At 43.1% G+C, this 26266-nt stretch overlaps 7 protein-coding genes across 13 annotated transcripts in view; 6 read left to right on the forward strand and 1 right to left on the reverse strand.

Moving 5' to 3' along the window:
* The window catches only part of LOC117570320 (uncharacterized), a 75654-nt gene extending 50556 nt beyond the window's left edge, over nucleotides 1-25098 (forward strand). For 3 of the 6 annotated variants that reach the window (XM_052003470.1, XM_052003471.1, XM_052003472.1), the window contains exons 2-4: nucleotides 24429-24452; nucleotides 24522-24785; nucleotides 24845-25098. In XM_052003470.1, coding sequence (XP_051859430.1) covers nucleotides 24431-24452; nucleotides 24522-24785; nucleotides 24845-24894 — 336 coding nt within the window. In that variant the 5' untranslated portion in view covers nucleotides 24429-24430 and the 3' untranslated portion in view covers nucleotides 24895-25098. Of the gene's footprint in view, nucleotides 1-24346; nucleotides 24453-24509; nucleotides 24786-24844 lie in introns of those variants that run through there. The other 3 variants (XM_052003469.1, XM_034251862.2, XM_052003468.1) reach the window with 3 other exon arrangements.
* On the forward strand, nucleotides 878-9878 carry LOC117572026 (uncharacterized). Its single transcript, XM_052003476.1, is given in 6 exon segments — nucleotides 878-1356; nucleotides 7253-7341; nucleotides 7409-7594; nucleotides 7639-7734; nucleotides 7736-8078; nucleotides 8137-9878. Coding segments are annotated over 5 exon segments (1371 nt in total). The 5' UTR covers nucleotides 878-1356; the 3' UTR covers nucleotides 8794-9878.
* On the forward strand, nucleotides 5217-7337 carry LOC117566738 (protein arginine N-methyltransferase 1). Its single transcript, XM_052003451.1, has 2 exons — nucleotides 5217-7124; nucleotides 7253-7337. Exon 1 carries the CDS (start codon nucleotides 5247-5249, stop codon nucleotides 6993-6995), a length of 1749 nt encoding a protein of 582 aa, XP_051859411.1. The 5' UTR covers nucleotides 5217-5246; the 3' UTR covers nucleotides 6996-7124; nucleotides 7253-7337.
* LOC117572589 (cytochrome b5) lies at nucleotides 11843-12910 on the forward strand. The gene has a single exon (XM_052003467.1). It carries the CDS (start codon nucleotides 12513-12515, stop codon nucleotides 12876-12878), a length of 366 nt encoding a protein of 121 aa, XP_051859427.1. The 5' UTR covers nucleotides 11843-12512; the 3' UTR covers nucleotides 12879-12910.
* On the reverse strand, nucleotides 13115-17292 carry LOC117572588 (enhanced level of genomic instability 1). Of its 2 annotated transcripts, XM_034255474.2 has the most exons (4): nucleotides 17157-17291; nucleotides 16074-16757; nucleotides 13548-16019; nucleotides 13115-13486 (listed from the first exon to the last, which is right to left on the reverse strand). In XM_034255474.2, the coding sequence occupies exons 2-4, from the start codon at nucleotides 16628-16630 to the stop codon at nucleotides 13207-13209; spliced, it is 3309 nt and encodes a 1102-aa protein (XP_034111365.1). In that variant the 5' UTR covers nucleotides 16631-16757; nucleotides 17157-17291; the 3' UTR covers nucleotides 13115-13206. The 2 variants fall into 2 exon arrangements, with proteins under 2 accessions (XP_034111365.1, XP_034111363.1); XM_034255472.2 differs by having other exon boundaries at nucleotides 16074-17292.
* Nucleotides 17822-21727, forward strand: LOC117572586 (DIS3-like exonuclease 2). Its single transcript, XM_034255470.2, has 4 exons — nucleotides 17822-19241; nucleotides 19307-20738; nucleotides 20809-20928; nucleotides 20990-21727. The coding sequence occupies exons 1-4, from the start codon at nucleotides 17954-17956 to the stop codon at nucleotides 21636-21638; spliced, it is 3489 nt and encodes a 1162-aa protein (XP_034111361.1). The 5' UTR covers nucleotides 17822-17953; the 3' UTR covers nucleotides 21639-21727.
* Nucleotides 25099-25749: 651 nt separating the features above from the next.
* LOC117570322 (uncharacterized) lies at nucleotides 25750-26261 on the forward strand. The gene is made up of 2 exons (XM_034251863.2): nucleotides 25750-25874; nucleotides 25939-26261. The coding sequence occupies exons 1-2, from the start codon at nucleotides 25844-25846 to the stop codon at nucleotides 26232-26234; spliced, it is 327 nt and encodes a 108-aa protein (XP_034107754.1). The 5' UTR covers nucleotides 25750-25843; the 3' UTR covers nucleotides 26235-26261.
* The last annotated feature ends 5 nt before the right edge of the window (nucleotides 26262-26266 follow it).

The following is a 26266-nucleotide window of genomic DNA, read 5'->3' on the forward strand; positions in this document are numbered from 1 at the left end:
TTGTGGGCCTGTTGGTTTGTTTATCGGCGTTCTCCGCCCATAGTCCGCCCACATACACACACACACACACACACACATACACATTCGCAATCGCTCACTCATGAATGTGAATGTGAATGAGTATTGGGTATATCGGCGAATGCCAGACGATTGCGCATGTGTGCTTGATATCGCTTAAGTCGTCTGCTATCTAGTCTAGACGCATACGCATTTATATACACATGTGTGTGTGTGTGTGCAAATGTGTGTGCAGACAGACAGACGGACGGACAGACAGACAGACGAATAGTCTATAGTTTGATAGAACGGAACTCATTGCGTCTGGTCGTGGATGTTGTTGAGGCTTTGTTTCATTTTTGTGGCACTCTTTTGTTGGCAAATATTTCTCAAATGCGTATTTTTAGCATTTTTTCGTCGGTGTGTATTTTCAGACCTTTAAGTTTCAAAACATTTCGTAACGGTCTGTTTGTTTATATTTCTCTCTTTCTTTGGCCAGAGGGCAAGTGGGCGTTTTTTTTTTTTTTTTTTTTGCTTTTGTGCTTTGTGTTTTTGTATTTTTGCCACATTCCTGGCTTGTTAATATTGCGCATAAACCAGAGGTGGACTAGAGATTATTGTTATTACTTTGGTCATTTCAAGAACGAGACAAGATCTCTTGTTTTTCTTCTTTTTTTTGCAGTCAAAGTTAATTGCAGCGCTGTATAATTAGCTGCGGATTTGCAATTACAATTTATAACTCATACGCCACGTTGTGCGCAACACTTAATGAGCTTGCAGGCAAAGCCATGTCTAGACTTTAAAGCTTCGAGCAATTATTAGCTTAAGCATATTACTGGCAAGTCAATTTTTATAATGTTTTCTTTCCGCTTTGTTTTAGGCCACGTTTTGTTGATCGCCATTGGTGTTGCCGTGTGTCTCGTCTGTGGCAGCGTCCTGGTGACTGTGATAACACTGCGACGCTCCACAGCAACAGCAGCAGCAACAATAGCAACGCGCAGCATACGCCACAAACAGCAGCAACAACAGCAGCAGCAGCGTCAGCAGCAGCAGTCGCAACGACGACGCGGCGGCACAGGAAGCGGGAGCGGGAGCGGGGTGAGCGGTGGTGCAACTGCAACTGGGGCAACTGGAGCTGCAACTGCAACAGCGACTGGAACTGCCTTTGCTCTGGCCCTGCCACTAACACAGACAACGACAGCACAAGCAGCGGATCAGGACGAAGCAGCTGGAGCAGCAGTCGTTGCACCAACAACAGCGGCAGCAGGAGGAGGAGAAGTAGGAACAGCCACAACCCCAACAGCAGCAGCAACAACAACAACAGCACTTTTGTCAACCGAGCCGGAACATTCTGTACCCGTAAGTACACACATACATAGTACAAGTAAAAAAAAATAAGTAAGAAAGCTTGAGTGTGCTCGACTGTGAGATACCCGCTACCCATTTTGAACAAAAGCAATTATTCTCACAATATACCAAAATAATATACCACAACATACTAAAAACTATTGTATACCAAATGGTATATTTGGTATATTGATATGGTACCACATTTCGTTATTGGCCATACAAAAGTATTTCTTTAATTACACGAATTATAATTATTATTAAATGTACCGAAAATTGAGGCTCTAGCTTTAAAATTACGCTTTTTATTCGATTTTTGTCAATTTGTGGGGGCGGAAGTGGGCGTGGCATAAATTTTAAACAGACTTGATCTGCGTGCAAGCATAACAAATGCTGTCGTAAAACAATTATAGCTCTATCTCTTATACTTTCTGAGATCTAGGTGTTTATACGGACGGACAGACAGACCGACGGCCATGGCTAGATCGTCTCGGCTGTTGACGCTGATCAAAAATATATATACTTTATAGTGTCGGAGATGCCTGTTACATACATTTCCTGCCGCCACACAGTTATAATACCCTTATACTCTATGGGAAGCGGGTATTAAAAAAGTGGGTGGCATTCTAATCAAGCTGCATGTGTGCGTGTGTGTGTGCAGAGCAAATGGAAATGGCAAAGCAAAAAGGGAAAAACGAACGGACAAACAGACAGACGGACGGACAGACAGAAGGAGAGACGCAGGCAGCGGCGACACGTGTCAAAAGTTTTGCTCCAACTTTTTGCTTTCCACTTGCTTTCGCTCTGCATTGCGTTTTGGGCCAAGCCCACAGTAAAGGACAGACAGACAAATGCACAGAGCAAGAAAGGGAGAGGCAGGCAAACCTAAAGAATAGAGAGAGGAGGAGAGAGAGACACACAAACAGTCAGCAGCACAGACAGACTGTAAGTCATTGGCGGTTTGTGGGTGACTGTGGTGGCAAAAGTCCTTGAAGCAACAGCTCGCGACTAGGAGAGGCACACAAACGCACACACACACACACACACACGCAGAGACAGAGACTCCTCGTTATATAACGACGAAACTGTTGGGAATTTATGAACTCTTCCCTTCCCAACTGCAGCTCGCTGGCTCCTTTAGCTGGTGATTTCTTTTTCTTTTTGTCATGCCTTTTGCTTTTCCACGTTCCTTTTTATCATGTTATGCAATGTCGAGACAACGTGGGACGTGCCACGTCTGCCCCATTGTGCAAAAGTATCTGCCGGATGCACAGCACGTCTTGAATACGTCTCAGTCGCAGTCTCAGTGTTATTGTGTCTGTATTTGCCACTTGCCATTCCAATTTTCGATCGCTTGGCCGAATTCAGTAACAATTTTATGTCTTTATTGTAATGATAGTAAATTGAATTTGTCTTAAATCGTTCGCGTTGTCAGCTGCACCTGTTTCTATCTGCACACCTTGTTTGTCAGCTGTTATTAAATGTTTAACTCTTTACGCAAGGCTGGCGAATTTGTGGTTAAAACCATTAAATGGTGAAACCTTCAAAAAGACTGAGATGACAAAAGACCTAAAAGCAAAGCCGCCAGCTAAAACCAAAGCCAAAGCGACCGCAACGAAGTGAGCTGTGGAGAGTTTTGGTGCTTGGAGACTTTTGACAAATTGTTGCTCGGTGCGCTGACAACTGAAACATTTGCACATTATTCATGACAAGCCTACACACAACATGCTCGCCATGCAAAAAACCACAACAGTACAGCATACATGGTGAGGAAGTAGTGAAATCACTGGTGCATTTGTCTACAAATATATAGATAGTTGTAACCACTTAACTTCTTTAGTAATCACGCACCACTAACGGAATAGCAAAGTAGCTAGTTCGTGGAGACAATCGCACTGAAGGAACTTTGCTACACTCACACAATCGCACACGTGCACATCTACATAGAATATGCTTTAATATGATTTTGTGTTGTTTTTGCCGCGCTCAGCGCCTTCATCCTCTTTGCTCTCTCTCTCTCTCTCTCTCTCTTTCGTCTCTTAGCACACGCATACATATGCATGCGTGACTTGGCATTTAGAAGAGAGCGGGAAAGAGCAAGAGGGAAGACGTAAGTGGATGCGTGGGTGTCTCGCAAACACACACACACATACACACGCATACGCATACAATCGTAACTGGCAGCCAACGCAATAAGAAAACACAATTGCCGCTAATAACCCAAGGCGTTTTTGCCACAGACGACTTTCGTAGACGCCGACGCTGACTGCGGGCTGCGGGCAGCGGCAGCGACGTCCACACAGTGGCAACGTTGTGTTTTAATCGAATTTTATTTGCCGCCGTTAGCCAATGAATAATTCAATTTGATTATTAAATGTGAGCCTCCGCGTCTCGTAGCCCTCTCTCGCTCTGACACACAGACAGACAGGCAGGAGATTTTATTATTACCGTTATGTGTTGCACGCACAGAGCAGACGCAGAGGCGAATAAAATAATTAGCTTCAACACACTCGCACGCGCACAGACATAAATATTATTGTTGCTACTATATACATATTTTTATGTAAAACACAATTTAAGCAGCATTACGAACAAAAAAGAAAATTTTCCATTTACCGTTTGATTTTGAGTGCGTGCAAAATTAATGATGAAGTGGGGGCGCGGCGTGGAAAAGGCGAATGTCAATTAAGTAGGTAAAAAATCTTAACATAATGTAAGCCTGCTGTTAGCACAACTATGTGTGTGTGTGTAAGTGTGTACACACTGGCACTAACACATGCATACGTGCACAGCATACATTTCATCATATATATAATTTAAATGGGGGGTGTAAAGAACGAAACAAAGTCTCTGGGAAAAACGAATTATTTGCTAGATTTGTCATTTGTCACGCTCACTTGAACACATCAATCGCCAGGTGTACGCGGGTTGTGGGGCTGCTCTCTGCTGCGCTGCGCTGCCGCTGCCGCAAAGAAATAATGTGGGACATGCAGAATCGTGTCATCAACAGCAGCAGCTATGAAACGATACGCGAACACGTTCGACGTGCAGTCTGCGATATTTGTGAAGCTTGCACAAATTTTGCAAATTTATGTGCAGCTCAGCTATACAGTTAATATTTAAACGCAGCTGTTTTTGTTTTGAATAAAAATACACAAAAAAAAAAGTTTTTGGCGGTTACAAACGCGAGCACGATTTCGATTTCAACTGCGCAATTGAAGTTACCAAAACTTTGCCATAAAATCGATCTTTGTCAAAATTATAGTTTTATCGATGCATCGCTAGTATCGTTTCTCCACCTCTATTATTGCGCTTACGTGACACGGAATGCATGTACTTGCTAGTTGAGACGTGCTTTGCATAAAACATATGTATGTATGTATGTATATCGTAAGCCATCAGTGAAGTGTAACCAAATGACAATTATCGGAATAAATGTCTTTATATTATAATAACTCTTTGGCATTAAATGCATTTCTTACAAATTTAACTTTAAAAGAAAGGTGTTATTAAAGAATGAATCTAAAGCAATAGTTTTTATTGCAAAAAACATCGATATTTGCTACAAAAAGAATCGATGTGCAAAAACATTTCAAAAACCCCCACCTCAATTTGCATGCGTATTTGTTTGTTTATAATATTTTATTTACGGTTACGCAAATATTTTAATAATGCCCGACAACATTAACAAAGCCACAGCACATGTCGGCAACAAACAACAACAGCGACGCAAGTCGCAGCAAAAATTCAGTCTCAGCGAATTCCACGCAGAATGCGACAGATTAGTAGCACAAAAACCAACGAAAGTGGATGGAGCCTTGAATCAAGCAGCATGGTCTACAGTTGTTGGCGAGCCAAACAAGGTGAATCTGGCTAAATGCAATGGCTTTAGAGCAGGATCCATGGAGGTAGCTCCAAGTGGCGTAAAGTCAAACTCTTTTATTGATCCGATGAGCGCAAAGCAAAAAGTTTGCAATGGCGTGGTGAGCAGCAAGGCAGAGGCTAAAGTCTCCAATGGCCTGGCAAGCACCCAAGAAGAAGTCTCCAATGGTCTTACGAGCAACAAGGAACAAGTCTCCAATGGCATGATGTGCAACAGGGCTGAGGTTAAAGTCTCCAGTGACCCAGTGAAACTGCAGGCTAAATTCAACAATGGTTTGATCAACAAGCAAAAAGTTTCCAATGGCATGATGAGCAGCAACGCTGAGGTTAAAGTTTTCAATGGCCAGACAAGCACCCAGAAGCAAGATAACAATGGTCTGACAAGTAACAAGGAACAAGTCTCCAATGGCATGATGAGCAACAAGGCTGGGATTAAAGTTTCCAATGGCATGATGAGCAGTAAGGCTAAGGCTAAAGTCTCCAGTGACCCAGTGGGTCCGCAGGCTAAACTCTACAATGGTTTATTTAACAAGCAAAAAATCTGCAATGGTTTGATACCAAAGGAGTCAGTTCCTCAAGCTGTTCAATTAGCAGAGAAACCATCCAACCGTGGTGGTCGACGCAGACACGGTCGATCGTGTCCACGTCTACCGACGCCAACGCGTTTTGTGCCGCCCGAGCTGCAGTCGGTGAACAGCATGACGTCTGCCGACTTTCGCCACGATCATGCCGCCCATGTGGAGAACATGCGCACCCGGCAAAAGGATCAGCAGCACATGCACTTCTTCCAGACGATGATCGAGGACAACAAGCATCTCTTTGTGGGTCGCTGCATACTCGTCGTGAGCTGCGGCTCAGGCACTTTGGCGCTGATGGCTGCGCAAGCTGGTGCCACTCAGGTTTATGCCATAGATCGCTCCAATGCCACGGACTATGCCCGACTGGTGGTCAAAGAGAATCACTACGAGCATGTGATCAAGGTGTTGCATGGCAGAGTGAAAGAACTTGAACTTGAACAGCCTGTGGATGGCATTATTTGCAACTGGATGGGACACTGTCTGCTCTTCGAGTCGGAGCTGGTGCAGCTGCTCCAGGCACGCGATCGTTGGCTCAAACCCAACGGATTCATTTTGCCAGATCTGGGCTCGCTGTATTTGCTGGGCGCCGACGAACAGCGTCTGAAGAACGAAACCTGCAACTGGTGGCTCGATGTCTATGGCTTCAACATGAAGGCGCTGCGTCGCTATTCGCTCGCCGAGCCACGTTACGCACGCATCAAAGGCGATCGTCTGCTCACCAAGGCGCACAAAGTGCTGAGCTTGGATTTGAACACTGCCAGCATGGAACAGCTGAGGATTGAGCGCAACATACGGTTGCAGGTGCAGCGCGAGGGATATTTGGAATGCTTTCTTCTATACTTTGACGTGGCCTTCAGTCGTGCCCATCAGCCGCTAAAGCTCAGCTGCAATCCCTGGCTCGGCGATCGCCTTAAATCGCTGTGGCTCCAAACTGTGCTCTTTGTGGATCAACCCTTTGTGATGCGTTGCATGCACGAATATGTGGGGCAGCTGACATTCAAGCCAGTGCGGCAGGCAGCGAAATTATCCCAGCTGAATCTGCATGAAATGCAGCTGGAGATTGAGTTGTCTGAGATCGTGATGAGATGGTCGAGAATTGTGGAAAGGCGTGTGAAGAAAATGTGGCTAATGCTGCCGCGCTTCCAAAGCGTGCATGAGGTGGAAGCTTGCCAGGATCAGCTGCCGTTGTAGACGGAAGTCGCAACAACATTACCAATATCAGAAAAGTTTTAAGACATGAATGAATTAATTGCTTAGCTTTATTATTGTATACAATTTAAATTTTATTGTAAGAGTTTTGTTATGATTTAATTACTGTAGGTAAATATGTTTAAAATCAAATAATTTATAATTTAAATTAAGTACCAACTTTCGTATTTTATAGTTATTTAGTTTACGCTTTTGTTGAGACTGTTTATTAATGTCAACTTGTCTCTTTCCATTTGCAGATGCTATCGGTACAGACGGCCGGCTGCGCGGGAATGGAGCGGCTTGGCGTTCCGACCCGCACATCATTGAGCACACCACCCGACGACAGGTAAGTTCAGCAGCTGCAATTCCAACCAACCAAGCAACAAATTCTAATCTTTATTACTTCATTGCAGGGATCAATTTAGATGTAGAATGCGCGTGGATGCAATCCAAGCACGCGAGCTTCTGGCCGTACGTAGCGAGACTGTGATTCGTAGCAACAGCAGCAGCAGTAGCAACAGCAGTAACAATCAGCAACAACAGCAGCAGCAACATCACAACAATAAGCAACAACATTCCCACCATCAGCAACAACAACAACAGCAGCAGCAGCAGCAACATTATCTATACCAACAGCAGCAGCAACAACAACAACAACGCATGACAACTCCGCCGCCACCGCCTGCGTATCATTCGAGTCTGCCGCTTGGCAGCAATTACAACAACAACATCAACAACACGAACACGCAACATAGTATTAACAACACATACAGCGGCAGCAATGTGTCGGCCCGTGGTGGCATCGAGGCAACAACGTTAAAGTACGGCAACACGGGCAGCGGGAGCTACAACTATAACAGCTACAGCAATAAACCACCGGGCGATCTGAGCAACTCCTCCTGCACATCCACGTCGATGTCGATGTCATCGTGCGGCTCGCTGAGCAGCCACAGCAATGATCACCATCAACATTACCAACATCAGCTGCAGCAACAGCAGACGCCGCGTTGCCCACATCATGTACCACTGCCGGACAGCGAGTACGGACAGGATCGTCATCTGCAAATACGCAGCAGCTATCAGGTGAGTTCTCATCATCTAATCCATCTCCAAACTGTGCTAATACCTGATCACTTTTTAGCAATCGGAAATCACACGCTCCTACACGAAGCCGCCGCCCAATAAAACCGTACGCGATGTGCCTGCCGAGCAGCTTTGTGCCGCCAACTCCAATTACCGCCTGAGCACAGCGCCGAATACATGCGCCACACTCGCCGCTGGTGTTGCCACCTCCTCCACCTATGCGCTGGCCATAACGCACGGTCAGGCGGCCACAACAGCAGCTGCAGCGATGGCAGCAGCAGCAGCAGCTGGCTCATCATCGTCAGCATCGTCAACGAAATCCAAACCGAATGCCATAACCAAGTTCTTCTCACGCATCAGTTCACCCAAATCGCCCACGTCGCTGGCGACAAGCACAGCTGCAGCTGGAGGAGGAGCGCAGCAAGTGGCAACCGTCACAGGCGGCGGCTCATCACTTGCCTCATCTGCCTCAATGTCGTCGTCGGCCTCATCGTTGGCCTCATCAGCGGGGATGCCCGCTTGTGTCTCGGCCTCGTCATCAGCCTCATCGCTGGCAGCCGCTCCACTGACCGCGCTGCCCATCTCCAATGCAGCCACACTTAAGAGCACAGCCTGCAGCTATGGTAGCACCACATCTGCAACATCAGGAGGAGCAACAGGGACTTCAACATCGGGTGTAGTGTTGCTGGAATCGGAGCAAGATGAGACGCAATAATTCCAACTCTAGCATGATGAATGAGCGTTAGCTAAACTTCGCGCTGGCACGAAAAGACTGTTTATTAGTCAGAATTTAATATGTAAAACGAGGATGAGACCAAGATGATCCAGCATCAGATGTGCGAGGAGACACACACACACACAATTCTGCAGACTGCTGTAAAAAAGCCGCTACTAAAAACTCACAACATGGAGGAGAGATCCATTTCCGACACATAGAGAGAATGAGTTTATATATTTTACTCTATTCCCCCCACCAAGCCAATCAATCAATCAGTCAAACAATCAATCAATCAAGCAAAACAAACACACAAAAAAAGAAAAACCTTAAAACGAAACTTGTTTTCATTTAAATGCTGGCTGGAACACAGAAATTTTTTCTTTAGTTCAATTAAATTTAATTATTATATTACTATATTATTATTATTATAAATGAATATACTTGTATTTTACACAACAACAACAACAAAACGAAAATGGAATTATTATCAAGTGAAAAGAAAAACTGTAAATATTATTAACAAAACTTGTGAAGAGTGACAATGAATGTAGCGAAATTTTGAATTAGAATTTGATTTGTAATTGTAATTTGAATTTGAATTTGAATTTGAATTGATTCCCCCAAAAAATTAGCCGTATTATGTGTTCAAGCATTTTACAAAATACCTCCTCCTTCTCCTCTCCCCGCACCCCTTCAGATTGTGGACGGGGGGAGGCGTGGCATGTGTGGTTGGTCGTGCAGCAAACGTGCAGGTGTAAATTTTATTATTTAGTTTAGCCGAAATAGCGCAAATAAATTGATAATAAAATTAACGCTATGCTATGTATATACACATACATAAGTTAATCATAATGATATATAAATAAATATAATTAATGAAATAATATATATATACTATATATGAAGCATATGGATGTATGTATGTATGTACATATATATATTGATATGATTGTACACAGCAATGTAAATTCTAAGCACAAATCTCAAAATTGCAATCGATTGCAGAAATATAAAAGACGTTTGAAAAGCAAAAAAAAAAAAAACGAACACAAAATAACAATTTTATTTATTTATTATAAAAATTATTATATAGATTTCTAGCTAAAAACCAAAAACAAAAGATATTTGGCGTCGTTATAACAAAACTTATATCTCACAAAAACAATATGCATAAAAAAAAATACTTATTGTATTCCAAAAGAAAGAAAAAGAATAGATAACTTCGGCAAGTCGAAGTGGAAATACCCTAGCAAAGGTGTAGAGATGGAAGAACATTTTATTTTTAAATAAATCAATCCTATATAAAAAGCATTTGGTCCGAGTTTAAAGTAAAGTTCTATGCTTTAGTGAGAAAGTTTTGAGTTATTACGAATCTATAATGCCTTCAAAGATAGTTAAGGAATGGGATAAGAAGTTGCCTTTAATCTATATCATTTTAGACATACCTTATCCAAATATATGACATAACATTCCCTGCTAGGGTATTTGTATTATGTACTGAGCGATATTCCAGATGGAATAATGCCCATAATAGAAGAGACACATTGTATATAGATATATATATATTTTTGCCTTTGGTCCTAGACGAACAATACGTGGGTATGTATAGACCTAAACTTAACAATAATCATTATCGGAATCAACCAGAAACAGAATTCAGAATCAGATAAATGTGTGTGTGTATGTATGTATGTAGTCTACGTAAGTACAGGAATATGAATAATCATTTAATCGAAGAATCTAGATGCAATACCAAACCAAAACTAATTCCAATCAAAGCACTCGAAAACTAGTGGCATTATCTATCTATATACAATTTGCAATATATACTTACAGAAAAAAAAAAACATACATATATATACATATAGTATATCTTTATAGAGTATATAGTAAATAGTATAGCTTAGATTTTAATGTCAACTTCCAACGATAAGCAAACGGGGAGGGGAAATTCGTACTACATGTCGTATGATTAATTGAATGGTTTCAGTACTTACGATCCATTATGTAGAGCAAGAAAGAGCGAGAGAGAACGCGAAAGAAAGAGATAGAGTCGAAGCGAGTAATTAACATAAACTAGTTAATTATGATAACGATAATGATGATGATGATGATGATAATACTAACTAAGCAAGTCCTACGAGCCATTTTAGTAGCATGTACTCTTGATATTGACTGATATTTATAATGTACATATAACAATTATATATCCGGATAAAAAAAATTAAATGCATAAACACAGACTTGGTTCAGGGCAAATCTATCTATATAAAGTAGATATTAAGCAAATTCAACTCTCTTTAAAACAATAATAATAACAAACAAACAAAAAAAACAAACACACACACAAATGAACCGGTTCACACAGTTGAGGTTAAACCAGATAACGAAATTGAATCAGTTCAAAATTTGAATCATGTGATCAACCAAATAACGGTTAGCCGCAAATCCGTAAGAGTTGAACTAAATACTAGCGAAATTTTAATAAAAAAAAAACAAAAACAAAAAACAAGGACATAAAGCAAACGAACGAAAAAGAGTTGAAGAAGAAGAAGCAGAAGCGATAAACACATACATAGTATATAAAAAGCGAAATACATAAACTATATTAAAATTATTACTCATTATTGTTGTTGTCTCATGAATATAACATTTGAAATCAAACAAATAATCCGTTTTGTTGTCGTTCTCAACTTTGGCTAACACACTTAACAGTGGGGCAAAATCGTTTGTATTTGTTTATTGCAGCGCAAGCAGTTGCAGCTGAACAATTGCCATCAAGCAGTCGAAGCAGAGCAAAGAGCTCAAGCAAGCAGTGCATGTAAGCAGTCTGAGGCGCACATTTCAAATTTCAGCAATAGACGTTTATTTTGAATGCAGGTTAGTGTAAGAAACACTTTAAATAAAACATTTTTACATCAACTTATTGTTTATAATAATTTTAATTTATTTTGCCTATTTATTTATAATCAAAAATTAATTTTCACTTTGTTGTCTCTTGAGATAACTCTATCAAACTTACATTAAGTTAACATGCTGATAAAAAAATTTACTCATTTTGGCAGAGATAAATATTCTTTGATGTCTATAAATAGTTGATATTCTTGGAGTTCTCAAGCAGTTTAAGCTGAACCGTGATCACTAGTCGAAGCACGCAACTAGTTAGCTTCTTGACTTCTGGCGCGATCGATCAGAATCAGTTAAACGGCGTGTTTAAAACTCATGTAGTATTACGCACGCTTGCAGAATTAGATGGTCGACGATTTCGCGCTCACGTACTTGTTATCAATCCGCCAATGAGCCGGCAGAAATTACTAAAAACCAAACCACACTCAACGTTTGGCCGGAGTTCAATGTTATCGCGATTACTCGCTCGCTGACTGGCGCAAACGTTTGGAATAAACGTTTCTAATCGTAGTGCCTCATTCTTCAACGCAAAGAGTTTCAGTTAAAAGCACTAGACGAAGTAAATTCCCATGACTAGTGCGAATTTGACAACGGTTGAGGGAAGTACATAAAGTAAAACACACAATCGGGCATAGTTTCTGTCACAATTACACATAAAAGCAATTAATTCAATTGAGAAATCAAACATCATAAATGCGAATCTTATCGCGCTCTCCGATAGCCAGCAGCATATAGCCAACCATCCATTCAGCCAAGTCTAGTTCGTTTCCGAGTGCCATAATTTGTGTTTAGTATCGATTGCCATTGCCATGTCGCAGATCTATCAACTATCCGAGGTTGCCGAAAATAATGGCAAAGGCGGCAAACCTGTGTGGATCATCTACAAGGGCAACGTCTACGATGTGACTAGCTTTCTCAAGGATCATCCTGGAGGTGCTGAGCTCATACTCGAGGTGGCTGGCAAGGATGCCACCAAAGCGTTCAATGGGGCCGGACACTCTTCGGATGCGGTTAACGATTTGAAAAAGTACAAAATCGGCGAAGTGGCCATCAATTCACAGCCAACAGCAAAGTCAGCGCCACCAGCAGCAGCTAAATCACCAGCAAATGAAAAGTTGCCACCAAAGGAACCTATGAAGGAGTCTTCCTCATCCGGTTTTCTGTGCTGTTGTTGAGAGAACAAATATCAACTAAGTCAATGAAGGAGTCTTCCTCATGGGAACGGAGAGAACAAGAGCGTCATCATTAATTTGACAACTGAAATAATGATTGTGTTTATTAACATAGTTCAGGTCGTTTTAGTAATTAATTAATTATATAGTAGTTAACTAACACACTCATCCATCATAGTCATTTAACTAATACGAATAGAATATAAGATCAACTTTGCGTATCGCAATTGTGTATAAACTTCAGTTAAGCTTTTCCAAAATAAGCTCGCTTTTCATTTACAATTTTTTGTGTGGTTTTTTTTTTGCACTACATATGTGTATATTCGACTAATTAAGCTGTTTTCTGTTCTGCATCGTCAGCTGTTGTTGTTGTGGGTGATTCCTCCTCTAGCAACACCTCGCATGCCGCATCGTAGAGTTCGGTGGCAAAATTGCTCACACTATTCACAGTACAATTGCGTAGATAATGATAAAAACGACTCGAGCGACGTTCGAGTCCCGCACGTTGTTTTTCGCTGCGACAAATGCTTCGCAATGCCGGCTCATAATCCAAGGCGCGCGACGAAGAGCTGCGCATGCAATAGCTGCCCAGTTGATCCGCCAGACAGATGCTGAAATAAAACAGTTTTGAATGAGTTTGCAAGTTCTGTGTGATTAGTCATATCAACTTACCGCTCCTCAGACTTGTCAAACAGATTGTAGGCATAACCTTTGGCGGCTAAACACGACGTCACCGCTCCCTCGACCAGCGTGTGCGCCAACTCTTCGCCCAGATGCGGCTGCAAACCGTCGCCTCCGCCGTGCTCCTGCTCCAGCAACGCTGCCGTTGAGATGTGCTCATAAAAGTTGGCCAACGTCGACAGCGACGTGGTGTTCGTTGTTGTCGCCGTGCTCAGCCACGTCTTCTTTGGTGAACGACTCTTGCGTTTGACGCCAGCACGCGATGCGGGTGCATTGACGCTTTCCAGCTCCTGCAGCAACGTGGAGCTGCGCATCAACTCGTTTAGATTCAAACGCAACAGGCGAAAATTGACGGGAAATGGTATGTAATGCTGTACGTTCTGTGTGCACGTGTAGAACTCGTAGAGCCTTTGATGAATGTGCACGCCATCGAGCGTGGCAAGGCGTGCGGATTTGCTGGGCGAACGACTCGGCGATTTTCCCGGTTGCTGCAGCTGCTGTTGCACCTTTGTGGTGTACGTATCGCCGCCGCTTTGGACGAAGAACTGCAGTTCCATGAGAGTTTTGCGTAGATTCTGTTGATTGTACAGATACAGCGATATCAGTTCGTCCAGCTCAATGGGACAGTCTTCCATCAAAGCGAGCACGGCAAGAAAACGTGAGATATTCAACGCATTGGGTGAATGAAACCTGATGGTGTTCTGTTGCATGAGACGCTGCAGATGCGCACAATTCTCATCGGTGGCCACAATGATGACGGGTCGCTTCGAGCTCGCCGCAAGCGTGTAGATCGCATCCGTGAACCCGGCGTCGGTGTTCTCGAACAGTATGTCCGCATCCTCGATGAGTATCAACGATTTGCGCACCTCATCCTCGATGCCCTGCTGACGCTTCGCCTTTAGTCCGTTCAACTGCAGCTTCTGGAGCAACTGTTGCGTTGGCGCTGCGCCCGCTTTGGCATCCTTGCGTATCTGATGCGATTGCGTGGCCTCCTGCAGTTCCTGCATCAGTTTCTTGCCAGTGCGTCGCATGCCCGCATTCACCTCGAGCACATTGAAGTTCATGTCGTTGGCCAGCGCAAAGACTGCGTTCGTTTTGCCACTCGAGCATGGACCCAGCAGCACCATCGTATTGCAGTTGACGCCCATCGAATTGGAGTCGTTGCCAAAGTCCAGCGAGTCGTCGGCAGTTTGAGAAGATCGTTGACCACCGCCACCGCCGGCGCCATTCCAATTGGCGAGAAAGTCACGCAACTCTTGGACGGGCGTCAGATTGACGAGCACCTGCTCAAACAGCAACGGTTTGTACTTCTCGGTGAAGAGCAGCTCGCCATTGGGCGCCGTTGCTGGTGGCTTCACATTCTCTTCACTCTGCGCCGACGACTGCTGCTCCATGGAACGCCGCGTGCGTCGTGTGACGACAAAGGATTCACCCATTGGTTGCGTATCCTGGGCCGCATCAAAGGCGCTAAAGTGTTTGTACTTTTCGCGCATTTGATTGTAACACTTGAAGGTGGGAAACCGATCAAAGAGGTTCTTCCAGTTCTTCACCATCGCCCGCTTATTGTCCACCACTGGCAAAGGTGTCCAGCTGAGGTTGCGCCTTGGTGCCGCCGCAAAATCCAAGCGACTGCAGCTAGTTATGGTGCCAACGCTTGGTTTCCGGGCTGTCAACTCCTTCCCATCTTCAGCTCGCAGTTTGAACTTCGACTTCGCCACTTTTCGCTTCTCGCGCTGCTCGCTGCCCACGTGCGCAATGCGTGGAAAGAGCTCGTAAGTTTCCTCATAGTACTGTTCGTAATTGCGTTGACGATTCTGCTCCTGCCGGATCTTGTCCGGCACTCCTGAGTGCAGGAATTCCCGACGTGCACGCAACGCTGTTGGATCTAGACTTGGCTTGGGCAATTGTCGCACAAAAAGCGGCGCCAATTTCTTTGGCGTAATTGCTGGATTACTATTGTCCAAATCAATGATTTCTATGGATTCTTCTTCTGCTGCTGCTGCTTCGATTGTCGTTGTCACCGATGGTTTCAATTTGGTGGGACTTGGCTCCAAGTCGTAATCATAGCGTGCTTTTGAGGCACACGAACGTCTCGGACGTCCCGAAGGTGTCGTGCTGAGCTCCTCCTGCTGCACTTGCGGTGTCTCCAGCAAGCTTTTGCTGTTCCGCGGTCTACGCTTCGGCGTCTCGTTGACAATCTGATCGGCAGTGGTATTTGTGGGTGATATCACCTTGGGGAAATACCCCAATAGGCTGTCACGCTTCTTGGTGGGTGAGGACAGTTTATTGAGGAACTCCACCGCTTCCACATCAGCAGCTGCGGCAGTCACAATGCTATCCACATCGGCGCTGGGGCGACGCGTGCGTGGACGACCACGACCACGTTTTGTGGGCGCTGAATGAGGCGCAGGATCCGCTGCTTGCTGTTTGCTCAGCTCCGGCTGCGTCAACATTTTCTTCAAGCTGCAAGAAGGTTCAGTTAATTGTTGCAATCTGTTTAGTTAACCGCTTGCTTACCGCTTGGCGCGCTGCTCCATCTGCTGCTCAATGTAATCGCCACGTGCCTCGTCCGCCATGCGTCGCTTGGCGCCGCCTTTGCGTTCATTCCATTCCTGCAGCATTTGCTTGCGTTTCGACTGCGGCGTTTCAGCCGCTCCACTTTCCACTGCATCCTCTGTTGGCGACGCCTGCCCGTTGGCATTGGCGCCCAACGAGCGTTGGCGCGCACCCATCATCAGCTCAAACACGTTTGTGGCGGCAGTTTTTGTTGATTTCTGTTCAGTCTTGGCAAAGTGTTTCATGATGGACGTTTGTTTATCCCCAACCACGTTTGGTGTGCTGCTCTTGCGTTTGCCATGTGCTGCTCCAGTTCCCATACCTGTTCCCGTTCCACTTCCATTTTCCCGCGCCGTCTTCTCGCGCAGCGGTTGCACGTGGCCGCCGTTTACCGTTGTTGTTGTTGTTGCCGCTGCTGCTTCGGCTTCGGCCAACATTGCCGCACGTCGCTTCTCTTCACGCTTTCTTTTGTGCTTCTCACGATGCTTCTGCTTCACCGAGTTGAGCACTTCCTCCATGTTCTGCAATATCAATTTGGATTTGGCGCTGGGCGGAGCTCTCAATACAAAAGGCGATGTTGCTGTTGCAGCTGACACATTTTTTGTGGGCGTGGTAAATACTGCAGCTTCTACTGTTGTTTGCTCACTTGTAAGACAATTTACATCAGTCATTTTTCTGGCGCTTCTCGTTCATAGTTTTTTGTGTTTTTTTTTTTCTTTTTGGATGATGATTCTTGTGTTTGTGTGTGTTGTGTGTGTGTGTGTAAGTCAGTGTGTTGTGTGTGTTTATGGTTAGCAGTTAAATATACAAAGCGAAGAACTCATAAGATTTGCAACAAACAAAACTGGGCAAAAGCTAGCTCTAGCTACGCTACAAAATTACAATAAATAAACAATAAATTTCTTTTTTGTGTACCTTCTTGAGTAGCGATTTCTTGAGAAACTTGCACACGCACACACATACATACATACGCGGCTCAACACACAACAACAAGCATTGCACACACAATACCAACAATATATGTATGTAATTAGTGATCCTCACTTTTTTTAATGCACAAATTCAACAACATTTTGGCAGCAGCTCGGCGAAATCACAAGATTTTTTTGTTGTACTCCAAAATGCAATCAATGGGTGAAAATATGTAGAAAAATGGCGCGAAGGTTTTGCAACACTAGCTACAAGTTGAATTTACAAAACGTACAGATTTATGACAGAAAATATACTCAAATATACCACTTGAATTGACGCTGTGTTGTTTGTACTCTCTTTTTTTATAGTTATATAGTTAAGCATGTTGTAAATGTTTTCCAAATATTAAAACAAAATCACGTAAACAATTCACATTACGAATACCGTTGAATTATGGACAAACTGCCCATGTTTTGTGGCAAACATTCGAAACTATCGAAAAGTAACGATAAATTTCACTTTAGTTGAGGGCAATTTTCGATAGCATGATTCAGCGAGTTGAAAGCTTATGAGAGAAGTATGACGTCACAATTTAATAAAAATGATTGTAATTTACAATTAAAAATAATAAAATGAATAAACATTTGCAGCTGTTAGCACATATAAAATTAAAAGTACAATTTCTTCCACATAACTAGTAGGTGTAAAACATAGTTGACGTTATGCGCAGTGAAACAGAAAAAGTAAGCAAGAGAGAAAAAAATTTTGGGGATATTCGAATTTGCCGCTACCTCGTAATCAATTGAGAGTGTTTGTTGTCACAAGTATGTGAAATACGCTGCGAAGATTAAAACATTTTTTTTGTCATAAAGAACGTTTTGTAAGTAAAGCCAACAAGTAACTGTTTTTGTTCTGTTTTTTTATGAAACATGTCCGAAACATCGAGCATGGGGAGTTTAGAAAGTGCTGCTACAATGCAACATAAACAAGGCAACAATAACAATTGCAACAATAGCAATAACAATGCAGGCGATTATCCCGATGCGATAGCGTCCATTGAACTATTGCGCCAGCACACGCAACGTCTGGCGACGCGGTTGCAGCGGACACATCAGGAGATGAGCAGTCAACAACAACAAGCTGTCGACTTTCCGCTGATCGAGCGACAGGCGCAGCAATTTATGCGAACCTTTATCGCTGCCAAGCCACAGGTGGCGCTACAAGCTGCTCCTATACAACAACAACAACATCAACGGCAGAACAATATTCAAGCTGTTCCAGTGCCGCTGCAAGTGTGCTTGCCTGCAAATCACTTCCAGAACTCCAAATATGTGCCGCCTTCCCATCGTAACGCGAACTCACAGCAGATACAACAACAGCAGCAACAGCAACCACAACAGCAGCAGCAGCAGATGCAGCAACAACAACAACAACAGCAAAAGAAAGCCAAGCGTAAACAAAAAACGCGCGAGGAGCTGAGCGAACAAGTGGATACGCTGACACAGCAGGTGACATCGCTTAAGGAGCTGGTGCTAGAGCTAAGTAAATGGCATCCGGATGTGGAATATTACGCCGATTTGCTGATCAAGAACAATGTGGTGCTCTCCCTGATGCCATGGCCACACTTGGGCAATCGACAACAGGGAGGACAGCGTTCGCGTCATGAGTCCGAAGTGTCCAGCACCACGAGCAACAGCAGCGCTTCTTTGTCACAACCACAGCAATCGAGTGGCACTGATAATGGAGCTGCTCCATCGCCTCGCCAGAAACGGACGCGGTATCGCAAGAAGCAGCGCAACGAGAAGCAGCCACCGCGTTCCATGAAAACGGAGCTGGATGCCATGCGTGGCTATATCAATCGCATTGTGCAACAATATGCGGGCAGTGACGCACAGCTGCCGCCAGAGCTGATCTTCAAGGGAGACTTTGGTGATCTTGAGGCGCATGCACAACGCTTGGTGACTGCTGGCTATGGCCGGATTGTGGAGGATGAGATACGCGTGAATCGCAAGAACAATCGTCAGGCATTCATCTCGATGTCCACGGATCGCGAGACGCTCGATCGCGATGGCATTGTGTTGTTGCCGGTGGCACGTCGTTATGCCTTCGATGGCGACACGGTGCGTGCCTTTGTCATGAATCCAGGAGCAACGGTGGCGCGCCCAAATGATGCAGCACTTGACAACATCACAGGTGGCAAGGCTTCGTTGTCGCTGGGTAAGTTTATGGAGCACCACTTTCATAGCAGGGAATTCACTTTTAATTTGTGTTGTACTTTGCAGCTGATGATGAGGAGCCGTCGGAGGAGACGGAATCACAGGATACAGATGATGAGAATGTGGTGGTCATCTCATCGGACAATTGTCCCAAGGCCTTTGTCATTTCAATCGTGCGTCAAACGGAACTGCGTCAAATTGTGGGCAACATTTCGTTCACCAATCCCAGCAAACTGTGCGAGAATGAGAACACCGAAGAGGAGCCGCAGCTCTTCTACAAGTTTCGTCCCTTTGATCTACGCATGCCTATGCTGTACATCTCTCAGACTAGTTGCGCCAGTCACATGGCCAACAAGCAACCTGATGAGATTTGTGGACTGCTTTATGTGGCGCATGTCTTGGAAACCGATTGCAATGGTCATTGCATTGCTGAGCTGGTGCAGCCCGTGGGTCGTGTGGGCAATCTGGATGATGAACTGAAGGCCATACTCTTTCACAACAATCTGCGCGACATTGTGCCCTTCGAGGAGCGATTCAATGAGATGTATGCCCAGCCAGCGGCTCCTCTCGGATCGGATGATCTGTTGAATCGCTTGGATATGCGCAAGCGATGCGTATTTACCATTGATCCGTTGACAGCACGTGATCTGGACGATGCCATGTCCATCGAGCAGCTGGCGGAGAACGAATTCGAGGTGGGAGTGCACATCTCGGATGTGGCGCATTATCTGCAGGAGAACAGCGAGCTGGACAACATTGTCAAAGAGCGTTCCACATCGATATATCTGGCCAACGAGGTCATTCACATGCTGCCGAAACCTTTGTGCTTCCGCTGCTCATTGCTCCCAGGCGAGGACAAGTTCTCGTTCTCGGTGTTTTGGCGTATGGATGGCAATGGCAAACAGTTGACGCAGCCACGTTTCACACGCTCTGTGATCAATTCGTGTACGCAATTTGCCTACGAACATGCCCAGAAGATTATCGATAATCCGCAGGAGAGTTTCACCGCTGATGATTTTCCCAACATACTCAACGGCTTCAGTGTCAACGATGTGGTGCAGCGTGTGGCCTGGTTGAATGGCATTGCGAGGAATATGCGTGCGCAGCGCTTTGAGAACGGAGCACTCACTATCAACAATGCCAAGGTGCGTTTCACACTCGATCCGCAGAGCGGTGAACCGATTGGCTTTGAGGTGGAGAAACTGCGCGAAGCGAATCACATGATTGAGGAGTACATGCTGTTGGCCAACCAAGCGGTGGCTCGATTCATACATGATGCCTATCCCAACATCTCTGTGCTGCGCAATCATCCGCCACCGTTGACCAAATCGTTGAAGTCGCTGCGCGAAAAACTTCTCGCCCAGGGCTTGGACTTGGATTATGGTTCGTCGAAGGCGCTGCACGAGAGCATGTTGCGTTTGTGCCGCGAGGCTGCCGATCCAGTGGCCATGTCTGCCTGCCTTAGCCAGCTGCTCATGAAGCCCATGGCGCGTGCCAAGTAAGTTATCATTAATCTAACACACTTTGAGGTTAGCTTGTAATGAAAGTTTCTCTTTTTGCATACGCAGCTACTTTTGCAGCGAGGGCAAAACACTGCCAAGTGATCTGTGGCATTATGCATTGGCCATTCCCATCTATACGCACTTCACCAGCCCCATTCGACGTTATCCCGACATCTTGGTGCATCGGTGAGCATGAAATACTGACATCAAATAAAACAATCAATATTTGAATAACTTATCTTTACAGTCTTTTGGCCGCTGCTCTCAATTACTGCCCAGCACCTGGACGCACTTGCGATGAGCTGGCGAAGCTCACGAAAATCGCCAACGAACGCAAATTCAATGCGAAACAAGCTGGCGATGATTCCAGCAATCTGTTCTTTAAACGCTATGTGAGCAATCGCCAAGCGATCTACATGCGTGCCGTTGTCATTGAGATCTTCCAGCACATGATGAATGTGGTTACCTTGGAGTCGGGACATGTGATTAGTATTAACTATAAGATGCAACGTGTGCTCATCGATATGCACAATGCACCCAATCACATTCTTGTCGCCGAGCACAACATGAAACAGCCGCCCTACAAGCTACAATTGCTCTCCGTTGTGCCCATTCGTCTGATCATCTGGGATGGCAAACTGACGGGTTTTCTGCTCACTGCCGATCAGCGGCAGAAGGGACCAAGCATGGAGCATCCGGGTGTTAGTAATAACAATAATAGTAAGCGACAATTGCAGCCGCAACGTAACAATTACAACCATAAAACTGCCAAGAATCAACTTGTGAAGCATGCTCAGCAGCAGCAGCAACAACATAATCAGGAGCAACAGCAGCGTCGTCATCAGCAGCAGCAACAACAGCAACGCATCTTTGCTTTGCGCAAGAATAGTTCTTAAACTCCTCTCAAGAAAAACAACAACAACCAATGAACAACAAACCTCTCAAAATCGGCAAATAGATCATACATATATATATTCATTTAGTATATATAAATCATTCTATTTTCCCTCACTGACAAAATGCCAAAGCGGACGTTTCAACCCAAATTTCGTATGTTCTTTTCTTTTCTTGCTTTCTTGTCCAAATTATTACTTTTTGATAGCTGATCCGATTTAATGCCATTTTGAATTTTAGGCCCCCATAAATTTAGAATTCTATGATGCTCCCTAAACTTGCCCCCCAAGCTCGTAAAAAGACAAAATACCTCAAAAACAAAAAAAGCAAACAAAAACAAAAAATAGGAAACGACAAATTGTAATCGTCAAACGAATATTTCTATGACAATATCTTTGTGCAGTACAGTCTTAATACAATATCATAAGTATATATATATATATATTATATATATATCCATCCATTCAATCATAACAATTCTCTGTTCGCATATGCATCGCAGAACAAAAACTTCAATTAAATTTCAACCAGTTACGAAGCTCTGTAAATTCGTTTATTGAGATTGCATCCGGGGGTTTATTAACGTATTATCGAAACATCATTTGTACATATGTACTATATCCCTATATATTTATATATATCTATATATAGATTGACTGTTTGCTTTATACTCCTTCAATTCAATTACCATATTTTATGTTCATTCACCAAATTGTGTAACACACACCTCAAAATTATATATTAAGTTAAATCGAATACAATATTATTGAAATTGCAACTTATGAAACGAAAAAAAAAACTGAAAATTAATAATAAAAAAAAAAGTTTAGTGTTTAAGCTGTAAGGCAAAAGAAAATGTTTTATTTCTAAAGGAAACTGTATCCAAGGTTTTGGTTTCTATTTAAGTAGTATTTTGAATTCCTGAGAGTTTTAATGCATCTGATAAAAATTTTAGAAGTTGTTTAAGAAATACTTCTACACACGCCAATCTAGTATATTTTGATATCTATGGTATACTTCGAATGTAGTACTTCTAAGATATACTAAGTATGACCCTTGGTATATTTTAGAATTTTTGTGGTATATTTGTAGAATATTGTTTTATTCCAAATGGGTAACGGGTATCTCACAGTCGAGCAAACTCGGCTGTAGTTTTCTTTTTTGTTCTTTTTAGGGTCTCATCGAAATTACAATGCCCTGTGCAAACGTTTTACTTCTTTTAACTGAATAGTATACAAGTTTCGATTTACATAAATATAATTTTATTATACCCGCTACCCATAGGGTAGAAGGGTATTATAACTTTGTGCCGACAGGAAATGTATGTAACAGGTAAAAGGAGGCATCTCCGACCCTATAAAGTATATATATTCTTGATCAGCGTCAAGAGCCGAGACGATCTAGCCATGTCCGTCTGTCCGTCTGTGTGTCTGTCCGTCTGTGTGTCCGTCCGTCTGTCCGTATGAACACCTATATCTCAGAGACTATGAGAGATAGAGCTATAATTTTTTTCGACAGCATTTGTTATGTTTGCACGCAGATCAAGTTTGTTTCAAATTTCCGCCCCCGCAAATCAAAAAAATCGAATAACAAGCGTAATTTTAAAGCTAGAGTTGCGAATTTTGGTATATATAATAAAAACTATAGTAGTTATGATTTCTGAAAATTTGGTTGCGATCAGATAAAAATTCTCGAAGTTATTAAAGAAATACTTTTGTATGGGCAAAAACGATTACTTACAAGGGGTTTTAGTTGCTTTGGCTGACAATCTGGTATATTGTGCCGTCTATGGTATATTTTGAATGGTGTACTATATCGATATACCAAACATACCATTTGGTTTTTTTTTTTTAGTATTTTCGGTATATTTTGAAAATGATACCGCAAAATATATTGCTTTTATTCAAAATGGGTAGCGGGTATCTGACAGTCGAGTACACTCGACTGTAGCTTTCTTACTTGTTTTTAAATTTTACTTGGCTTAAATGTAAGTCGCTTTAAAAAGTCTAGTATGAAATATAACGAAAAGGCTTTTAGTTGTTATGCGCTTATAAAGTGGAATTGTAACCTGTTTCCCTGTTTAGTCTATAGATTATTGACATTCATAACATGCTCAACCTTATGCACTGAGCTTCCTCATCAATTTCCATATCCTTAGTGCTTCTATAAAATGTAAATAATAAAGTTGGTTCGCTCTGAATGCAGCACAACCGGTTTAAGTGCTACATTTTAGAGTTTAATCGGATTTGTATAACTCTGAAAAAAATGGTAGGCTATTATGCGCAAAACTAAAGTAAAATAAATGATATGAAGAATAAGACAAATCGTAGTTCTCTAAACGTTGGTATGATTCAAATCATTAGACTAGTAGAATGTCTTAAGCGTTCTTGAACTCACGCGTTCTGGAAGTTAACTTCCTCTGTAATTATAATTCAGTATCTCAGTTCTCTTGATCTGCTGCATTTAGCACATTTCCCACATTAACTTCACACGTGGATGACTCACAATGAACTCCTATATTCATATTTATACTCGTAGTTCTACTTGGCAACTCATTTCTGCCCTCTGGTAAACTTGGGGCATTCCCCGAGAAGTGAGAGAGATACTAGAGAGAGAACTGCGTATGACGCTGTTATATACAACGCAGAATAAAACAAATCAATACCCAAAAGATTTTTGAGCTGACCTTCGTGTTATAAACGCGTGACGGGACGTTTGACGGTCTCAGACGCGTTTCAATCTCAGAGTCGATCGGACAACAAGTTCGTACCGAACACCACAAAAAAAAAAGTTAATGGAAAGCTTCAACATGTTTGGTAAGTTATTAAAAACAAACAAATAGATAACTTATCGAAATTATTCGCTAACTGAAGCTGCTTTTATAGCAATGCTGATCTTGCTGATCGCAGCAGTCGGAGCTGCTCCTCAATTCCCCGGTTGGGATCAGAACTTGGCCAGCACCTTTGTCCGTGGAAGACCCATTGAAACGGGATCTACGACAACAACTCCAGCACCGACTGCTTCGCCACAAATCCAGGCCTGCATCCAATCCTGTCCAGCGACCAGCGAATACAATCCCATTTGTGGCAGCGACAATGTCAACTATTACAACGGTGGACGCTTCGATTGTGCTGTGCGCTGTGGTCTAAGTAAGTTCGATTCATTAAGTAAAGGAAGCAGATTAATGTAACTACTTTGTAATCCTCAGATATTCGTCGTCTACACTTGGGTATCTGCACTCCTCCTCCCACCGGCTAGAGAAGGTTCTCTCTCTCATTTCATAGACTAGTCTCAAGCTGATTATCAGCTCAATGTTCACCTCACCGCATGACCTCAACAGTTCTGAATAAACAACTAAGAGAGAGAGAGGATTTGCTTGACTCTGGAATCATGCTAACTTGAACTGTATAAATTTATATAGGCATAGTATAAAATAAGCTAATAAAACTGAATTTAAGTTTATGAAGTGACTTAAGAACAGTCTGCATCAGACTAAGAAATACGTGGTAACTATTTCCAACATTTCTAAGCTGAAATTTCAGTTGAGAGCTAAAGGTTTTAAACCAAACTTGATGTTTATAATAGAATCATTTAAACTTAGCTTATTAGGTACAAGATTATTAACGAAACATTGTAAAATTTGTAGGAAACTTTCTGTTTGAAATGTATTTGGTGTGAGTGAAAGCTTTACTCAATTAAGCCAATTTGATTGCTTTTCCTTAGAAGCAAAGGTAAAAATCCCCAGCTTGCCTTAGTTTATTAACTAATCGTGATGAAATTTTCAGGAAACTTTCAGTTTAGAATGTATTTAATGTGAGTTGAAGCATTAACTAAATTTAGTTAATTTAATTGCGTTTCTTTAGAAACAAAGATAAAAATCCCCAACTTGTTTTCGAAGTGTTGAGTGTTTAAAGAGACAGATCGACACAGCTGTTGATGAGTCCATAATATAAACAGACAGATCATTAAGAGCTAACTTTTGTCACTTATTACACACCTTTTTACAAACTGATCACACCCTTCTCTTTGCTTTGTCTACTGGGTATGAAAACATACACATTAATTCGCCGAGATTTTCAAGACTCTCGCAGCTTTGTCTTATCTAATGTTGTCGACGCAATTCCAGTCGCAGTTGGCACTTCAAACCGTTTGCCACGCTGTAAGCTGAGCTACACATCGAGAGAGGGAGCAAGAGAGATCGAAAGAGATGTTGAGACCGGGATTCGTTCACATATGCGGTAAGCTCTGAGAATTTGCGCATAATGAAATGGCATTGGAAAACTCTAAGCTGTGTATGTTTAGCTGTACTGCTGATGCTGTCGCTGGCATTGGCTCAGCCCGTTGACTACTCCAATCCCAAGTCGCAGGTGGAGTACATTAGCGTGCAGCCCGGAGGGAAGCCAAGGATTGTGCCCATCACAAGGCCACCGTTGATTGATTTGACGCCACCGCCGCCGCCAGGGGATACCAAGAGCTTCACCTACAACGCCGAGACGCAGACCTGGACGAAGATCAATCCCCATGAGCCGCCGCCACAAGAGGGCACGCTCATCTGGAATCAGAGCAATGACAAGTGGTTGACCAATGTGCCGTCTTAAAATAAATACAAATATTTTAATCAGTTATACAG

The sequence above is a fragment of the Drosophila albomicans genome, chromosome 3, assembly GCF_009650485.2.
Source record: "Drosophila albomicans strain 15112-1751.03 chromosome 3, ASM965048v2, whole genome shotgun sequence".
Taxonomy (NCBI): domain Eukaryota; kingdom Metazoa; phylum Arthropoda; class Insecta; order Diptera; family Drosophilidae; genus Drosophila; species Drosophila albomicans.